At 37.6% G+C, this 20,280-nt stretch overlaps 1 protein-coding gene across 2 annotated transcripts in view; it reads left to right on the top strand.

The window, feature by feature from the left end:
- Positions 1 to 20,280, top strand: part of RAB3GAP2 (RAB3 GTPase activating non-catalytic protein subunit 2) — a 123,803-nt gene that overhangs the window by 41,162 nt on the left and 62,361 nt on the right. The window contains exons 3-4 of one of the 2 annotated variants that reach the window (XM_065542060.1): positions 17,535 to 17,658; positions 18,488 to 18,569. In XM_065542060.1, coding sequence (XP_065398132.1) covers positions 17,535 to 17,658; positions 18,488 to 18,569 — 206 coding nt within the window. Of the gene's footprint in view, positions 1 to 17,522; positions 17,659 to 18,487; positions 18,570 to 20,280 lie in introns of both variants that reach the window. The other variant, XM_065542059.1, reaches the window with a different exon arrangement.

Below are 20,280 nucleotides of genomic sequence, written 5' to 3'. Positions count from 1 at the left end.
CCTTATATCTTCTTGGCCAGGATTGGGCCACATGCTCATTTCTGAACTAATCACTGGCAAGGGATACGAGATATTCATTGTTGAATCATATTGGAGTTAGAGGGTAAGAGGGTCAGCTTCTCCTGAGGCCCATGGCAATATGGATGTTGATACCTGAACAAAATCAGGACTTTGTTTTAAGAAAGAAGAATGAATATTAGATAGGTCTTCTTACAGTCCTATTTCTAGGAGCTTATACTCTATGAGAGGGAGACATGAAAAAGAAAGATGGATGAAAAAGAATTCAAATGGTAATGTGATAGCAAGTTATCAAGTGACTGCTGTAGATTGGGTGGTTAAGGAAGTCTTTTCAGAGGATGTGACAGTTCAGCTGAGATCTAAAAGGCAACATGGAGTCAACAATGTGAAAATCTGACAGAGAGGATCCTAGGCCAGGGCAACAGTTCATGCAAAATCTCAAGGCAGGAATGGGCTTGAGAGTTTGAAGGAACATAAAGAAGGCCAGTGTGATGTAGCAGGACTGACACTGTTACAAGATGGGGCAGAGAAGAAAGCAGGCCAGATGTCAAATTTTGTGAATTTGGTGTTTATTCTAAATGCAATGGAAAACCACACTTACCTGATTTCTGGCTTTGACAGCTCACCTTGGCTGCTCTTTGGAATAGGTTGAAGTAGGGAGCAAAAGTAGAAGCAGGGAGACCAATTTCAAGGCTGTTGCAGTAGCTTAGTTGAGAGATGATTGTGGCTTTGATTAAGGTGGTATTAGTGAAAATGAGAAATTGATGGATTCTGGATAATTTTCAGAGGTAATGATAAGACTTTCCCGTGAGCTGGTTATGAAGGATGAGAGGAAAGTGAAAAACCAATAATAACTTATTTGATCTGGGGTGTGGTATGAAATAGATAAAACATGATTGTTGAAAGGTTGACATTCTCAAAAGGTGAGTAATAGATGCCATTCTCTTTACTTTTGTTAATATTTGAAAATATCCATAATAAGAAGTTTTTTAAAAACCTTGCCAGATATTTGGCTTGCGTAACTGGAGGGATGTTGTGTCATACTGAGTTGGGGAAGATGAGGAAAAGAAGAGCTTTAGCAGAGAAATCAGAGAGCATCATGTGCTAAGAAGTAGAGATATGCTCATGTAATAGAGATTTATGGAAAAACTCCATGAGGAGATTAAGAACAGGAAACCATTTCAGAAGACCTCTAGGAGAATTAGGATGTGTCAAATAGGATAAAATGCAGCTCAGGGAAGTTGGTTACCACAGCACCTCCATGAACAACACCTGGTCCTCTTCTAATGCTATGTCAAAATGGAGACTCAGCTACTCTGCTTTTCATAAGACTGACTGGTTTCTGCTTACTCAGGATTTAAACTGTTGCATGGCTTTTGCTATGTCTCTTGCTTGTGGTTGTCTTAGATTATTTCTCCTTCTTTGTTTCACATTCAGAGCTCATATGAAGATTTTACTGAGTCTGTTGATTACAACCTAATATCCTAATATAGGATATTTGGGGAGGGGGACATACTGTTTATACCAGGCCACTTCATGGGACATCAGCAGCTCTATTTTTGCTGCCTCCTAGTCAGGCATTCATCAGCAGTTTAATTCGCTATGGCAAGAATGAGGAGGGGAGGGAAGGAAAGGAGGGGGTTTGTGTAAACAAGCTTGAAGATTCTTCATGACCCTATGAAAGTAACCTTTCAGAAAAGGATGTGCTTTGAGAATTTCCCAGAAAGGGATAGTGTAAATGGCAGTTACCTTACATGTGGTATTTGGTACACTTACTTTTAGTATTTGCTTTCTGAAATCATGTAGCTAAGTTACCATTGTGAATAATGTAAGAGACTTCCAAGTAAGTTTGAGGTTTTCTGGAATAAACCTCACAGGCACTGCATATTAAAGTGGACACATGCGTTTATAATTTCAGAAGAGGTTCCAGTGTGACAGTTATTATTACATATGTAAAATAGTGCCGGTGCTGAGCTACAGTATAATATTTATTTCAGACCCAGGTGGCCACATGTTAAAAGAACCCACTGATACATACTTGGCTTTTTCTGTAATGGATATTTGTTAATATTTGTGAATGACATAGTTAGGCATTTGTGTGTGAGGCAAGCTGTCTTTAAAGGTATCTACTAATTCTTCCCCGATAGTATTAAGTGGGTTAGTTTAGTCATAATGTGCCACAGACTTGCCTTTTGGCTCATCTAAAACGTGCCTTCCTAAGTGTGTGCTGTTTTATGGCATTATAACCTAATGAGTAGAAAAGAAGGAAAAGGTGCTACGCAATGGGGTCAGAGAAGCAAGTAGGTCTGATGTGAGGCTTTGTAAATTTGAAATTTATTCTAAATATGATCGGAAACCACATTATCTGATTTCTGGTTTTTCAAGCTCACCTTGGCTGCTCTGTGGAATAGGTGTAGTTTTTCTTTTTTTTTTTTTTTTCTTAATTAGCTATATTATTCTTTTAATTTCTTCTTAATTAGCTGTATTTCTCATACTCATGAAGGTCATGGGCCTCTTTATTTTGCAGTATTTCATTTTGATGTGCCAGTGTTGCGGCTGATTCTGAGTGACGTCGACAATGATAGCATAGTTAGAATGCATAAGCGTTAACACAGTTCCTTTAAATCTGACCTGTAAAGCATGGCTTCTTTTTTCAGCAAGGATATACTAAATCTAGAGAGAACCTAAATCAAGGGGTCTCTAGGGATAAATCTAAGGATCTTTTAACTGATGTAGTTAAAAGCTGAAAGATGCTTCTACTCATTCTAAAAACACATAAAAATACTGACATGTAGAACATTTCTTCATCTGGATAAAATCGGAATATTTACAAATGGCCCTAATAGATGAGAGTAGCTTGGTGTTCTTTTTCTTGATAGATTTGCTCATGCTGTGACTTAACAAACAAAGCAAGTGAAACAGTATTGCTAGACCTCATTCACAACAATTTTGGGTGTACCAATTATTCCTAGCTGTTCTTATTATCCACCTTTGAACCCCTGTACCTTGTCATGGGTCATATGTACATGGTGAGGGAGAATACATTTGAGTGACAGTAAAAGTAGGCAGGTACAATGAAGTTCAGAGGTTATCTAGTTGTTGAAGTTATCCTGTTTGTTCGAGAGAGCTTCTTTGAATTTGGATCCTTTCCTTAAGACATCTTTGTTAAAGGAGACTGGTGGGTGGGAACAAAATGGCACTATGGCCAGAGTAAGGACTATGACCTCTCCCTCGAACAGCCGCTTTCTGTATGTAGCACTATTACGAAGTTTTGCTGAGCAGAATGTTTTATACCAGGCCTATTAGGAGTCCACTCAGCTGAGGTAAGAGACTCCTGTTATTTCTACTACCATCTGTGATTATGAACAACTCCAGAACTATAACCAGCTCCAGAGGCAAGAATTAGAATAAATGTTGGCAGATGTGTGAAATGTAAAAGTATACGTTCTAGTTGCCTAGTTAGAATGTAAAGGAGTGGAAAGAGAAACTTTTATTCTCTCTTATTAGGAACAGATAGCAGGCTCAAAACCTACCTCCTCTGAGAGTCTGAGTCTTATCCACATTAAAGAAGGAACCAGGATTGGAAGAAGTGGAATGTCTTGAAGTCAACTTACAGTTGTGTCAAGGCATTATAATTATAAAAACAATTATAGAGGCCAGGCTCAGTGGCTCACGCTTGTAATCTCAGCACTTTGGAAGGCTGAGGCAGGCGGATCACTTGAGGTCAGGAGTACGAGACCAGCCTGGCCCAAATGGCAAAACCCTGTCTCTAACTAAAAATATAAAAATTCGCCAGCCGTGTTGGCACATGCCTGTAATCCCAGCTACTTTGGAGGCTAAGGCAGGAGAACTGCTTGAACCTGGGAGGCGGATGTTGCAATGAGCCGAGATTGCACCACTGCACTCCAGCCTGAGCAACAGAGTAAGACTCTGTCTCCAAACAAACAAACAAAAAACAATTATAGGATTCTTCACCAGTTGCCATTGGGTTGAGGTTATTCTAACCAGAAGAAGGTAAATTTTTCTTCTGTGTTAGTCTGGCATTACGGAGATGGTGTGTTTTGCTCTTCAGGAGTGCTGTGGTACTGCGTAGTTAAGCCACAGGAGGGGAAGCAAAGAGGAAAGGAGCAGCAGCCACTGCCACTGAATGCTGACAGGGAGGCCAACTCGCTGCTACTGAATTCAGCAAAAGACTAAAAACTCCACAGTGCTTTTTATCTCCACAAGTCTGTTAGCTCTTTGAGAGTAGTTTCTTATTTTTATGGCAGAAAATGACTTTTATGTTCAGAGTGACAGTACTGGGATCTGGACAAGGCTTTTTTAGGAAAGGAGAAAGCCTCTTTTTTTTCTGACTCTAGGTTGATTCTGATTCTATTTATAGGTGTTAGCTATAATAATGGCTTAGTGAAGAAAGCATATTTTAATATGCACTATCAGCGTAGCCAGCTATGTCCAAGGAAGTGTGCATGTATGACACTGGTAGGCTTAGGAGCTTTAATGGTTTCTATGATAGAAGACAAACATCTTTCTGCTATAGCTATTTCATGTCTGTATTCATCTGCTCAGGCTGCCGTAACAGAGTACCACAGACTCGGTGACTTAAACAACAAAAACTGATTTTTTCCCAGTTCTGGAGACTAGAAGTCTAAGATCAAGGTGCCATTGGGGCTGATTTCTGATGAGGCCTTTCTTCCTGGCTTGCAGACAACTGCTTTCTTGCCGTGTCCTCATTTGGCCTTTCTTCTGTGTACACATGCTGGGAGGGAAAGAGCAAGTTCTGGTGTCCCTTCCTCTTATGAGGACACCAGTACTAACCAACTCTTATGAGCTCATTTGCATTTAACCTAAATTACCTCCTTAAAGGCCCTATGTCTAACCAAGTACAGTCACTTTAGGGTTAAGGCATCAACATTTGAATTGGGGTGGGGGTAAGGGGACACAAGTCAAGTTCATTGGCAAGTGTACTGAATTAGGCAAGTGACAAAAGTAAGGTTAAGGAATTACTACTTGCCTGTAAATAAATACAGTAAGAGACTGAAAAGGCAAGTAGAACAAGCTTTTAAAATGGATTGGGATAGAAGAAAGATGGATTGGAATAGAAGAAAGATGGATTGGGATAAAAGACAAGGTAAAACAAAGATCTTCCTCTATACTAACTTGATTTTAAGTGATATGATCACAAGATAGTGGCTGGCTTGGGGACATTGGAAAAGAAGGTAGATGTACTATGCCGTCTACTGACTGATGATCCTATAACAAATAGTAAATAGCTTTGCTGTTGTTGTTTTTTTTTTTAACACAGTATTATAAAGGCTTTTAGTTGGTATTATAATTGTTTTGCTATGAGAAAGAAGTAATTAGAGGAGAATATTTTGTTCAGCCTTATGCTGTCAAGGGAATTGAGGCAGTTTGGGAAGAAGCTTGAAAGGCTTAATTTAATTTCATAGCAAGAAATTTAATGGACTTTCCTTCATTGGTGTATTAAGGCCAACGGTAGGAAGTATAGACTTGGGAATTTGTGCAATTGTAAATAGGTAGTGGTTAATAGGTGGTAAATGGGTAGTGGTTACTGGATCAGGAAGCACAGGAAGGTTCTGGGTCAATGTCTTCAGTTAAGATAGGCAGCATGGAAAATTTCCATTCAAAGGAGTCTTTGAAATGTGCTCCATCTGTTTTACAGAAACTGTTATAACAGTTTAGAGAGGCAATTATGATTTAGCAGATTAACAGAGAATAAAAGCATGCTGGTCAGATAGAGGCCCCAGAGAAATGTTTGTTTACAGGCTGAGAAGTGGATATAGCACGACCTGATTAGAGATTCCTAGAATATTAGTAATCTGGGATGATGTTGGAAAATGTTTTGCCTTATTTCGTTATTTTCGTTAGACTCTCATGCCACCTGCCACACAGGCGACATGAGCACCAGATTGGCCAGAGGTGGAAGGAGAACACTTGCACAGTAAGGATATGCCCCAGGTTATCCTCTGAGGCTGGGCAAGGGTCTCCTTCTCATTAGGCCATTTCTTATTAGGACTTTGGACTTTGGATTGTCAGAAACACGCATTTTGCCAAAGATCTTCCTCTCTATGTTAATACAAGCTTGGTCTAGCCTAGTAATTCTCAACCATGGGCGATTTTTGCCTCCTCAGTGAATATTTAGCAATGATTTGGCATCATCTGGAGACATTTTTGGCTTTCACAGCTTGAGGGAGGTGCATCTGGTGAGTAGAGGCCAATAATTCTGCTAAGCATCTTTCAGTGCACAGAACAAAGGATTTTCTGGCCCCAAATGTCAACAGCGCTGAGGTTGAGAAACCTTGGTTTATTTAGCCCGTGGCTTTTAACGTAACCCTCCTAGTCTGTCTTTTTGCCTTTTCCCCATTTTGTTCTCCAAAACTTCTTGACCTTCAGAGCATTTGATCTATAAGATCATTAATTTAATTTTAGTAGAGTTTGGTGAAGTGATTTGCTGTTGTGAAAAGTGCAGCTAAATAATTGCCAGGAGACAAAACTTAATTTAAGTTCTTCTTGGATCTTTGGCCACAGAGCAACAAGTTATCCAGGCTGGGTCTCTGTGGCATTATTTACGCCTAAATGCTTAAGCTCCATGTAGTCAGCTGCAGCTTTTCCTTCCTCTTGTTTATAACTGTTAATTTTAATTCAGATCTGCACTCCTCAGGCATTCCCACAGAGTAGCTTCTGTTAAGTGAGTTTTGGTTTGGTGATTGGGGCCTCTGGTCTTCTACCAGGGATCTGGCTGGGTGGAGTGGGGAAAGGGAGCCTGGGACCTGACTGCTGGTTAAACACACTCTCTACCAAGCCTCCTGATTTTAGCCCCATCCATACCTTTACTTCTAGGGGCCCCTAGTGCCAATTCCTAAGGCTGCTGGTGATTTTGCAATGCAACTAGGGCAGCTTCTCAGCTTTCTTCTCCATCAGTTTAGGAGTTAGCTTTCTAGGAACTGTAAATTCAGTTACCACCTGTTCCTTTGCTTTCTAGCTCTCATATTTTGTACCTTTTCTCCTCTCATTTTTGTTCATTTGTTTTTTGGAGGAAAGTTTTTTTGTCTTTACTGGTTTTGCCTTTTTAAAACAATTCTTTTACTATTGTTTTTAGTGGTGCTGGGGAGACTGAGAGTAAAATTCGTGTGTTTAATTTACCCTCTTTTCTTTAAGGCCAAATAGACTTTAATTTTACACATTATTCTATTTCTTGCTTTTTCTATTTAACGTAATTTGGAGGTTTTTCCATATATGTAAATTATTGCGTTCTTTTCAATTATTGTATAGCTGTACTGTGATTTATTTAATCACCCTTCTGTTGAAGGACATCTAGTTTTTCCTTTGCTCTTTTTCTTTTCTTTTTTCCTATTATGAGCAATGCTACAATAAGCACCTTTATATCTGCCATTCATCTTTGGTTACATGTGGGCACATAGTGTCATAATTGAGAGTCTGACTGCCTGAATTTCTGTCCCAACTCTGCCACTTACTACTTATGAAACCTTGGGCAAGTAATTTAACTTTTCTAAGCTCAGTGACCTCATTTCTGAAGTGGTATTGATAACAATATCAAACTCATAGGATTGCCATGAGGATTAAATGATATATGCTTAGAATAGTACCTGGAGCATAGTAAGTGCTCAATAAATGTTAGGTAGCCTTAGTCCATCAGAATAAATTCAAAAGATATATACATTTTCCTCTTTTTTTTTTTCTTTTTTTTTTTTTTTTTGAGATAGGGTCTTGCTCTATCACCCAGGCTGGAGTGCAGTGGCACGATCATGGCTCACTGCAGCGTCACCCTCTAATTTTTTAGTTGTTTTACAGATGGGGTCATACCACATTGCCCAGGCTGCATTTTACATTTTGACAGAAATTGTTGCATGGTGCTTCTAAAGGGCTACCCAATTTGTGTTCCAAATAGCAGTGTATGAGAGTACCTTTCTCTACTTGTTTAGAGAAATAAAAACACGGCCGGGCGCGGTGGCTCAAGCCTGCAATCCCAGCACTTTGGGAGGCCGAGACGGGCGGATCACGAGGTCAGGAGATCGAGACCATCCTGGCTAACACGGTGAAACCCCGTCTCTACTAAAAAATACAAAAAACTAGCCGGGCGAGGTGGCAGGCGCCTGTAGTCCCAGCTACTGCGGAGGCTGAGGCAAGAGAATGGCGTGAACCCAGGAGGCGGAGCTTGCAGTGAGCTGAGATCGTGCCACTGCACTCCAGCCTGGGCGACAGAGCAAGACTCCGTCTCAAAAAAAAAAAAAAAGAAAGAAAGAAAGAAATAAAAACAGCTTTGAGCCACTTGTTTATTATCATTGGCTGTGTGCTGTTGTTTATTTTTTTAAGTGAAATATTTCTCTCCATCCAAGACTGTGAAAGATGAATGTGCTTTTCTCTTGCTATTCTTAATTATTTGAAATTGTTGACTCCTAGTATGTTATCATACTTTAGTCTTTGCTAAATTAGATCAATGTAAAATGCCATTTCAGTGTTTCAATCTGTGTTTTAAATTTATGGGTAAGGTTTGTCGTCCTTTCACATGTTTTTCACTTATTCTTTTGGGAATGCATACCATTATCTTATTTTTTTTTCTCAATTCCAATAGCAATTTAAGGTTCATTGCACTTACTTTAGCTATTAAATTTATTCTGATTTATATTGAGAGAGAATTATTTATTATTTACTAGTATTGTTTATCCAACTAGATGATAGTTTCTGAGCAGCAATTTTTTTGTCACTTTCTTTTACTCCATGGCACCTAGATTTAGTATGTAGTATTAAACAGCTGTGGTCAGACAAAGTGACATGTGCCTGTCTATAGTCCCACCTACTCAGGGGCTGAGGTGGGAGGATCACTTGAGCCCAGAAGGTAGCGGCTGCAGTGAGCTGTGATTGTGCCATTGCACTGCACTCCAGCCTGGCCGTCAGAGCAAGACCCTGACTCAAACAAAAACAAAACAAAACAAATAAACAGTTGTTCAGGCAATAGAGAAGTATGCTTTTTAGTTTTTGGTGTTCCATTGTGATTGTTTATGAAATGAACTTTGTATGAGTAATAAAATATATTTGACACATGTTTATTATAGAAAATTCAGGTATTACAGAAAAATACAAAGAATAAAATAATCCATCCCTAACATCTAAAAATGATCATCATTATTAACTTTAAGGGGTTCTGCGTAGGGGTCTTTAGGAGTTTTTCTTTGGCACTATATGAATAGAAGGTTGAGTAGGCAGATGAATGAGCGCAAAGAACATTTTATGAAAAGGAGGTCATATTATATATACAATTTAAGAATAAATGGCAGAATTAATCTTACTTGAATTGACGAAGTAAATAAGAGTCACCGAATTAGTTAAGTTCCTCTAATGCTAGAAAGAAAGGTAATTTTTAAAATTGAGATTGAAGTTACAGTTTTTTGTGATTAATTTATTTGTGAGAATTTTCCTTTGGGCCCCTTCAAATAAAATTTAGAAAGAGTTCATGCCTTTCCTTATGTTGAAAAGATCTCAGGATCTTTCCTTTGAGAATTTTTGTCTCTGATCTGAAATGTGGCCTGGACTAGTACTTTTCATGCTATGTGTGAGAGAGCTCTAGGGTTCCACAGAGGTGCTGTGTAGTTTCCTCATTCATGCTTTTATCTAGTACATATATTGAAATTTTGTATAAAATTTTGTTTGGGAATAAAAAGTTCTGCTATCTAAAACAAGAAAGTTTGAAAAATATTGAGCATTTTATAGTTAGTAGCAGAATAGAGAAAAACGAAAAAATCCTTAGTAACCAGTAATATAGTGATGTTTACTTTCTTTTTGTGTTTCAGAATTGCTGAAGCACTGTCTCTTGCTTTAAAAGTATAGATGAGTGTTTTATTTCTATGGCTTAGTCAGTAAACTACTGAGAATTACAGAGAATGTGCTGACAGCCCTTGGATTACACTGGATCTTTCTGGTACCCCTAAAATGCATAAATATCTGTGAAAGTTAGCATGATGACAGTAACAACATAAATTGCTAATGATGGACGTATCATACAAAAGTTGAAAGCTTTGAAAAACTACTCCTGGCTACTTCAGTGACTGTGTAAATACTACAATAGCTGATAAACCAAAAAACACTGGCCACTGTGTTTACCCAGTAATTACAGTCCCTATAATGCCAGCTATAGTTGAAAGGCTGATTTAATTACTACAGTGTTATTGTCTGCCTGCATTGTGTGCTTAAAATCAAAAGAAAGAAAAATTTAAAAGTATATGCTTTATCCCATTTAGAGTTGTTTAGAAAGAATTCCTTTTCATAATGCACATTAGTAGTTTCTGTATTTTTGTAGATTAAGAAAACTTTTTTACTGGTCTTAATTCAAAAAAAATTCTTGAAGTTTAGGCCACACTAAAATACAATTATAGATTCTCCCCCCTCAACAACTAGGATTATGTTTTATAGGTGCATTTATTCATTCATTCATTCATTCATTTTTGCCTTTATTAAAGCAAGTTTTATTGTTATTTACCATAGTAGTTTCAGAAAGAGGAGCAGATTAGCTCAGTCCAACAAGATTGGCAGCTGGCAAAATCTAGTGAAGCAGGTGTTCTGATTACTTTAATTTGGGGGGATTTAATTTGGTTGCTTTTAATGCTTAGCCATCTAACACTTCAAACATAATGCAGAATAAATATTTCATCTCCTTCCTTTTTACTTTAATACCACACCCACCTCACTTCAATATGGAAATATCTTCATTAAATATGATTTCTAAAAGAAGAAGCTCCCTGGAGAATATAGCCACGAGGACAGTGCATAAAAAGAAAAACTCAAAATAAAACTCTGTATGATAATTTTCTATTCTAAGGAACAAAAGTTTCCAGTATATGAAGAAATAAACCCAGTCTCAGATGCACTAATAGGTCTGTGAGAAGAGGTTGTGGTATAATAACTGAAAACTGCCAGCTATTTTCAAGATACTCAAGTGGTAATTGTGCACCTAACCCGGCAACAGCCCTCAGAAAAAGCCAGAGTGCTGTCTCCATGTAGGCCAGTGTATTTGTCCATTTTCATGCTGCTGATATAGACATACCCGAGACTAGGCAATTTACAAAAGAAAGAGGTTTATTGAACTCACACTTCCACGTGGCTGGAGAAGCCTCACAATCATGGCAGATGAAAGGCATGTCTTACATGGCAGCAGACAAGAGAAGAGAACTTGTACAGGGAAGCTCCCCTTTTTAAAACCATCAGATCTTGTTAGATTCATTCACTATCAGAACAGGGCAGTAAAGACCCACCCCCATAATTCAGTCACCTCCCACCGGCTTCTTCCCATGACACATGGGAATTGTGGGAGTTACAATTCAAAATGAGATTTGGGTGGGGACACAGCCAAACCATATCAACCAGGTACAAAAATCCATCTTCAGCTTTTGCCTCCTCCTCAAGCTGTCCCATGGTTGGGCTGCACTGTCTTATCCACAAACGGGACAGAGGGCTTTTCAGCAGGAAGCTGGATCCTACTGGTGATGATGCACATGGACTGAGTCACTACAATACCAGGTGGCACCAAGGACATCTACTTATCAGGGTCAGCGGTCTGAGAGCCTGGATTTTTTCATAATTGCTGGAACCGGCCGGGCTGTTTTGCATGGATCTTTGGGGACTCCACTCACCTGTGTTCCAGGAGCAGTCCTCTCTGAACACCCACTTCACAGTGGCAGGGAGGGGATGGGCTGGCTTTCATAGCTGTGGAGCTTAGTGCAGCCACCACAATGATGTCAATGGGGGAGACTGCATGCAGATTCAGTGCCAACTTTAGTAACAGGGTTGGGGAGGCAAGTTTTTGTGGAAAACCCAAGGTGGAAGGTGGTCCCTGGTGGAGCACCTTTAAGCAGTGAAGTGCTTTTTTTGTTTTACATTTCAGGCATGGCTTGGGAAATTACCTTGTCAAAAGATTTGTTTTTGAATCACTGGCTTCAAGGGAGCAGCGTTAAAGACTATGGGCCCCATTATTGTTGGGAAGTTTTCCAAAACCCTAATTAGTAGGCAAATGCCTTTATGACACAAAACAAAATGATGAGCTTGCATCTTGTCAGTCACTGAATGTGTGCTGATGCTCAGCAGAGATTCAGTGGCTTCCCAGAGCATTGTTGTTTACAGCGCTATGCCCTATTTCTTGCCTGAGCTTTCTGGAACTGGCACTGGAAATCCTATTTTGTTGTAAAACCTAATACTAGTTCATTGTGATCCAGCCTTGAGAGGGGATTTCCTAATCTCCACTATACCAATATTTTCATCAAGTTATTTGTACTTAGACTTGAGACTTCCCTGAAAAATCTGGCACAGGGGTCACTTCAGACGGACTCACATTCTTTATTCTTGGTTTGTATTTCTGCAGCCCTTCTGGAGCAATACTGTGGCAATGTTGTACAGGATACATTAAAGCAGAGAGAGAGAGAGAGATGTGAGAACATCGAGGGTCTAGTCATTCTCATGGATTCTGACCCACAGGCCATTTCCTCATTCTTCCTCCGACCTCTAATTTTAGAAGTGAAGGACCAGAGTTCTTCTGTAAATTGTCCAGGGACTGTGTGAATCAATGTGTGTTGCTTTAAATGTATTATCTATAGTATTGGTATGGTTAGTGAAAATCCACTTATTCTTTCTAGAACTTAGTTTCTTTTCTGGAAAGTGAGGAATTTCACTCAGATGATCCCTGTAGTTCCTTCTGTTTCTGTTTAAGATTGTATCATCCTGTCAGTTGGCTTCAAGAGGATTATGACATGTGTAAGAGGGAGATTGTTGATCTATACAGACAAGCAGTTCTAGGATCTTTGATTACATTGTCTTACACTTAGTTTCTTAATTTGTTGATTTATTAAAAGAAATTTGATTTACCTGTGATTTCTCTCATCCACACTTCCAGTGGTTTTCTGTTTTGAATTTGCTTCATAATATGGTAAAATTTACTCTGGCTGGTGGCAAAATATTATAGCTAAGCTTATGGGGAAACAATACATTTTTACCTCTTTATAATTTTAAGGATATTATTTGGTTTGGGTTTTTGTCATTAGAGGCTTTTTATCCTTGTATTGAATCTGATATGTTGAATACTGTGCCTTAGTCACAAAGAAGTTACTTTAGAATTACGTGTGACCAGGAACTTCCAGTTGCAATAGGTATACAGCTGCTCCCCCATGTGGTTGTGGATCCAAAGAGCTTGTGGAGCTTGTATTAAGAACACAACACCGTTGCATTTTGTGACAAATTAGCATCATTCTATATATATACACTTTAAGTTCTAGAGTACGTGTGCACAACATGCAGGTTTGTTACATATGTATACATGTGCCGTGTTGGTGCGCTGCACCCATTAACTGGTCATTTATATTAGGTATATCACCTAATGCTATCCCTCCCTCCTCCCCCCACATCACCACAGGTCCCCGGTGTGTGATGTTCCCCACCCTGTGTCCAAGTGTTCTCATTGTTCAATTCGCACCTATGAGTGAGAACATGCGGTGTTTGGTTTTCTGTCCTTGTGATAGTTTGCTCAGAATGATGTGACAAGTTAGCATCATTCTTGAGAAGCACGACTAAAAGTTTAGATCTAGAATTTTATGGCACATCAAACTCTAATGATTATATAATAATATTATTGTATTTTCTTACCTATTTTTATAATATACAATGCTCAGTTGTACATATCCAACTTTACCATGGCAAACCAGGAGGATATATTTTTGGTACCACAGTAACAGAGAAAGTTGGAGAAGTAGAAAGGACATAGAAAAGAAAGTGCAATAAAGAATGATGGAAGATTTTGGCTTTTTGCTTCTTTATTCCCCTGTCTTCGGTAGATGAAACTAGAGTGCTAATCCACATCAAGTTTTATTTTCAGGTTTCATGTAACTAAAAATGTACATGTATAAGATGGCAAAGCAGGGTTAGGGATATAATAATCGATTATGGAATCATTTTTCTGAATTTGCTTCTAAGCAAGTGACGTCTATTTCCAATGCTTTTGTCATGGTTAGTCCTTTTGGGACAAAATTCATGTTTGCTTCTGGGATGACTTAGAGTCCATTTGTTGGAGTAGCAGCAGACAGCTTGATCATAATCTGACACTGAGTTTTAGGCCCAACTAAGAAGACTATGATACATAAGAGGACTATGATACAGTGGTATTCTGTTCTTATATCTCTTTGACTCATACTTACCATGGATATGTCAGCCAGAATCTTGAACTATTAAATCTTAGTATGAAGAAAAAACATTACTAAGGACTGAATATGCTAGCTTTACATTGATTGCTCATTGTCATACAGTTTCAGGTATATGAATAGATAATATGTTATTCAAGAGATAGGGAATGCTGTTACTCACTCATATATTCTATTAGTGGAGTGTGCTACATGTGGAGTTGAAAAATATAAACCATAGGTTTTGCCAGCCAGAGGGCCTCTTGTCTAGTGTGGGAGAAATGTAGTCACAGAATATACAGGTAGCAGCAAGTGGTAAGACTTTTAATTGCAGTAAGTTTGAAAGAAGGTTAGGAGTTAGGGTAGGATAGGTTTGCCAGAGGAATTGGAACTTCTGATGGAAAGACAGAAAGGAGAGGGAAAGTATTTTTAAAGGAGTTCTTGAAGAAATACCTCAAGAATACTCTGGCTCACATATTCAAATACAGTGGTCATCTTTTAGCTCTAAATCGACTCAAAGAACTACAGAAAGATTAGGCTGGAATAAACTTATAGTACAGTAGTTCTTTTGGAGAAAAGGGTTTTCACTGAGTATGAGACTAGAGTCAAATCTCAAGTAAAGACAAGCTTCCCAAAGAGCTAGTACAGCTACCCACAGAGATGAGCAGGGTGATAGAATGGAAAGACCACCTGAATTAAGAATCAGGAAGCCTAGATTTTAGTTTGGGCTCTGACACTAATTCCATGGCTGGAGCACATCCGTTAACCTCCCCGAGACTCCACTTCCTTTATTATAAAATTAGATTTTGGACCAGTTGGCCTCTAAATGTCTTCCATCTTTGACTCTTTGTCTTTTCTGTGCACATAAACATCAGATCTAATCCTTGTTAGTGGCATTATTTTGAAAACATGGGACAAAAACATAGGAACAATATTCTTTATTGAAAAAAAAGAAAAGCGACTTTTATAATATTTTTAGGATTTACTGATTAAACATAGTTTTGGAAGTGTGATAAGAGGAAGGAATCTATTTGTATAGATGCTTAATTATTAAAACAAATTTTTTTGAGAACATGCCCAAATAAGGGCTGTATTCCTTTCCTGAAGCATTATGTTGATTCTTTTTTATTGCATTGAGAGGGAGATTTTAGGATAAGAGTCAGAGACCAATCAAAGAGTTTTGGACCCTCCCAATTTCTTATCAAATGCAATGCCTAAATAATATTCCTATATAAACTGTCCTCTTCTAAGCTCCTACCTGAAAGTGGAACTCTAATCACTTAGAAGGTCCTGTACCTCACAGTTGGTATAATTGGAGTCTCCTTTATTGGAGGAAACCATAAGGTAATGTTGTCCTCACCTTACAGGCAAGCCATCATGAGGAGGGATGTGTTGGATAAACAAAGACTATCCTACAGCAGAAGCTGTGGAACCAGGGAAAAATTTAATTACAACTAAGTTTTACCTTATGACTTTTATCTTTGGGGGATAATTTTCTAATTTATCTATAGGAAAACAAACATTAAAAACAACAAGCTAGATACAGAATTCCTTGAGAAAAGTAGAGCTTTAATAAAATGAGATTTTGCCAATGTTATGCTCTCCCTATCTTTCGGGAGATGGTGCAGCCTCCTTAGCTTATTTTGCTTGAGAAAAAAGTTCCAAATGGGTTTGTTTCCTAATATCCCATTGCAAAAGAGAAATAATTGCATGACTGTCCCAGAGGTTTCAGGCTCATTTTGGGGTATTTCTAAAGATTCCCTACAGCCCATATTTTATTTGTGTTTTAAACATTTCTTTGATGGTATCCCAGCAAGAAATAATTTATTATTCCTAGAAATATAATACTACTATAACATTTCTGACTAGGATGATTTTCTGTTTCTAAAATCTTTAAATTTTATAATGCTTGTAATGCATGTTTAGTATAAGTTTTTAAAAAGCATGAAATTATAATTTTTTTATAAAATGAAATTAACCTGCATAGCTTTCCCCTGCCTTTCCCTCCCCTTTTGAATAATTGAATCTAAAAGACATTAAGTAGGGCTGAGTAAGGTAGGAGTCTACATGACATCAAACCTAGAAACCATAAGAGAATAGATGGATAATTTAGTTATATGATAATAGAAAATTTCTACATGGAAAAAATTAAGCCATCACAAATAGGAAAAACTATTTGCATCACTTATTTTCAAAGGGCCAATTTTGGGTTTTTTTGTATGTAAAGAGCGTATACAAAGCAATTAGAAAAAGAGCAACAACCCAATGGGAAATCTACAAAGGAAGGGAACAAACTGTTCGTAGAAAATTATGCAGTTTGTTCCTTTCCTTTATATAAAAATGAGAAATTTTCTTAAGTATATGAGAAAATGCCTAAATTCTCATTCATAAGAAAAATGTAATTTAAAAGTATTTTGAGATACTACATTTTACCTATTAAATTGACAGAGATCCACCATTAAAATATTTTTCGAAATGCATGTGAAAAAGCAAGCACTTTCAAAAATTGCTGATGGAATTACAAATTAATACAACATGTGGGGGGCACAGTTTGGGAATATCCAGCAAATTTACTAATACACATTCCCTTTGACCCAGCAATTTTACTTCTGGGAATTTAGCTTACTGATACACTTTCACACAAACTGACAAATTTATAAACGTATTTATTGCAGCATAGTTGGTAACAGCAAAAGATGGTAAGCAATACAAATGTCCACGCATATAGGGAACTGGTTAAATAAATTATAGTGCATCCATAAAATGGAATATTATGCAGACATTAAAAAGAATAAAGAAACTTCATATGGAAGTGGAATGAAGTCTAAGGAATATGTTAAGAGAAAAAAGCGAAGTATAGAAATATGTATATATTATGCTACTATTCTTGTAAGAAAAAGTGAGGAAAAGGGTAGTAAATGTGCATGAAGTATCTCTGGAAATATACATAAGAACTGATTGCATTGTCTCTAGAGTTAACAACTAGATGGCTAGAGTACAAGAGTATAAGAGACTTTTCAAAGAACACCTTTTTATAGCTGTTGAATTTTTAACCATGGGAATTTACCTATACAATACGTAAATGTCTAATGAGAAAAGAAAACACCTGTCGCCCAGGCTGGAGTGCAGTGGCGCGATCTCAGCTCACTGCAAGCTCCACCTCCTGGGTTCACGATCTTTGATAAGGAATATTATGAAAGTGTATGAGAATTGGAAATGCTTCCTTTTCTTTTTTTTCTTCCCCCTCACCCCTTGAGGCAGGCAAGCCGAGTTTGAATACTCTTGGTATTTTTGCATATGCAGTAATTGTAGTTTTACCCACAGGAAGAAGAAGGAAATACTTGCAAAACACAAAAAACTTCCTGGCTCCAAGATTGTGTTTTATCCTTATCTCCAACCAATGATCTTATGGTAATAGCTCGAGAGCAAAAAGCTGTATTTCTAGTGCGTGAGTATCCTATTCTTTTCAGCGACCTTTATTTTGATGCATTGGATAGAAGAGAAAATGGATTAGGTGAAAAGAATATAACACTTTATCTCCCCCCCACCCCCATTTCCCTCTTTTTCCCCCTTGCATTCTGTTTGTTTTCTCCCTTTTTTCTGTCTTGGCTGTAGCTACCTTAGCTTATGATACTGCAGGGGCAGTACTGTGCATTGCTCAATTCTTGCAAGGGACAGTCAGAGCTAAAAAGGTCATTGACCTTTTCTTAGTAACAATGTGAGTGAGGTGATTTTCAACTCTTAATTTGAAAACTCATAATATTATCGATTTCTGTTTTGGGCATAGCATTTTAACTCATAATTTTTTTTTGAAGATTAAAAGTTGAGGTTTTTTTCATACCTTGTAGATTTCTAAACCTTACTGATCAAAGTAAGATTATGTGTAAAATGTGTATAGAATGGTCTTACAAAGCAAATTTACCCTCAAGTAGCAAAGGTCTAGTAGAAAAATTTTCTCTGTCATCTGAAGATAAAAGTAGTCTTAAACTAGGCAGGGTGGGCACAGGAATTAGTAACTTTATTCTATAAGAACTATGACAACATTATACAGGTTGAATTGGGGGAAGGAGAGGCTGAAGGCCAGGAGACTAGGTGTATTATAAGAATCTATGATAGATATTTTTATCTTATATTTACCTATAAAAAGACCCAAGTCAGTTAACATACAACTGTTAAATTTTGTAATCATATTTTAAGGAGAAAGAGCAAAATTTATAAATTACCTTTTTAGTATATTATAGCTAAAATTATTTTATATGATATCTTCATTCTTTCAGCAAAGTGGAAATATAGTGATAAAGGAAAGGAAGAAATGCAATTTGCTGTTGGCTGGAGTGGTTCTTTAAATGTTGAAGAAGGGTAGGTGCCAATTAATTTTTGTTTCTCTGTGTGTTACATGTATATATGAAATTGTTTGACTTGTAAGTGAATCTATTAAAAAGTTTCATTATTTGGTTGGGCTCAGTCTTTCACATCTGTAATCCTAGCACTTTGGGAGGCCAAGGCAGGAAGGTCATTTGAGCCCAGGAGTTCAAGATCACCCTGGGCAACATAGTAAGACCCTGTCTCTACAAAAAATTTAAAAATTAGCTGGACATGGTACGCACACCTGTAGTCCCAGCTACTCGAGAGGCTGAGGCAGGAGGATTGCTTGAACCCAGGAGTTTGAGGCTGCAGTGAGCTATGATCATGCCCTGCATTCTAGCCAGTGCAACAGAGTGACACCCTGTCTCTTAAAAGAAAACAATTTTTTAAAATAAGAAAGAAATTTCATTATTTGAAATGTTTAGTGAATGTATATGTATCCTAACTTTATAGGTTGTAGAGAATGATTTGATCAGCAAATTTTATGTATCAAGTAATTTTTTTTTTTAATTCTGTTGGAAGATTTAAGGAAGAATTCAAAAAGAATCTCATAAAATCCTTTTTAATTTTGTCTTTTCCCTGTGTTCTCCATTACTAATTTTATTCATCCAAAAAGTCAAGGGCAATCATTGTCTTCTCTGCTTTGCTGATATTGGGCTTATACTTGAAGGGTACAGTACTACATTAATTCTTAAAAGTCATAAATACTTCAGAAATGCAAGTTGGTACATCAGTTTCCTGCTGACCCAGTAAAACTTTTATAACTATGACCAGTGTGACTACATGATGGAGCTGCTAGCCTAGAACCTTGAACCCAAAACTGGTTTTCAATTAAATTTTTATGACTGAAAACTGTCTGATCAGCATGAGTAAAAAAATCCTCCAGACTTCGAATTCAGATAAAAGACAACCAAGTAGAAGTGCCTAGAACATAGCCTGGCACATTGTAGATATTTGAAATATTCTCTACTATTATCAAAATAAATGGTAATATTTCTCCTTACACCATTTAGCCTAAGTGTCAGAAATGCAAAGCAAACATAATGCTTTAAAAACAGCGAACAAACATGAAGATGAATTTTGTTCATGGATTACCTAGTATGATGTATGGCGTAGAAGTGTTTGTAGTTTCTTGGATAAGCTGGTGATGATCCTCACGTTTGACAGATTTAATAAAAGTCAGTGGGTAGGAGTTGTTTTGATTTTGAGACTTAGTTTCTGAGCTCCTGACAAATATTTCAAGTCTACGTGTCAGAAAAAAATGTATGTATCTTTTTTATGGAACATCACACCTAACATGTGCTTAGAAATGGATGATGAGAGCAGTTTCTGCAAAATAGAAAAGCCAGCAAGTTGTAATACGTAAGTTCCTAAAATAATGTACCCTGCAGAAATACGGTTTGCATATAACGTGACTGGCAGTTCCTCAACCATTTTCCCAGCTCCTGATCTCAAACAACGAGGCAGGCTGAAGTTCTTAGCTGAAGCAGAGGAGAGGCAGGGACATAGTAGGAAATGGCTGCATGGGGATGGTTTGAGCTTTGCTCAGTTCTGTGCACAGTCAGTTGTGTAAGTAAAGTTTTGCTTTCTGTACTTTCATGTTTTTCATGACAAGAAGAGTGAAAAATTCTGTTTTTTATTAACCTCAAATGCATGTGGCATTATATTTTGTGTGAATGAATTTTATGGACCTTACTGGTAGTAG

Source organism: Macaca fascicularis, chromosome 1 (genome assembly GCF_037993035.2).
Source record: "Macaca fascicularis isolate 582-1 chromosome 1, T2T-MFA8v1.1".
NCBI lineage: Eukaryota > Metazoa > Chordata > Mammalia > Primates > Cercopithecidae > Macaca > Macaca fascicularis.
The sequence above is the reverse complement of the archived record's forward strand: the minus strand, read 5'-3'. Positions and strand labels throughout refer to the sequence as shown.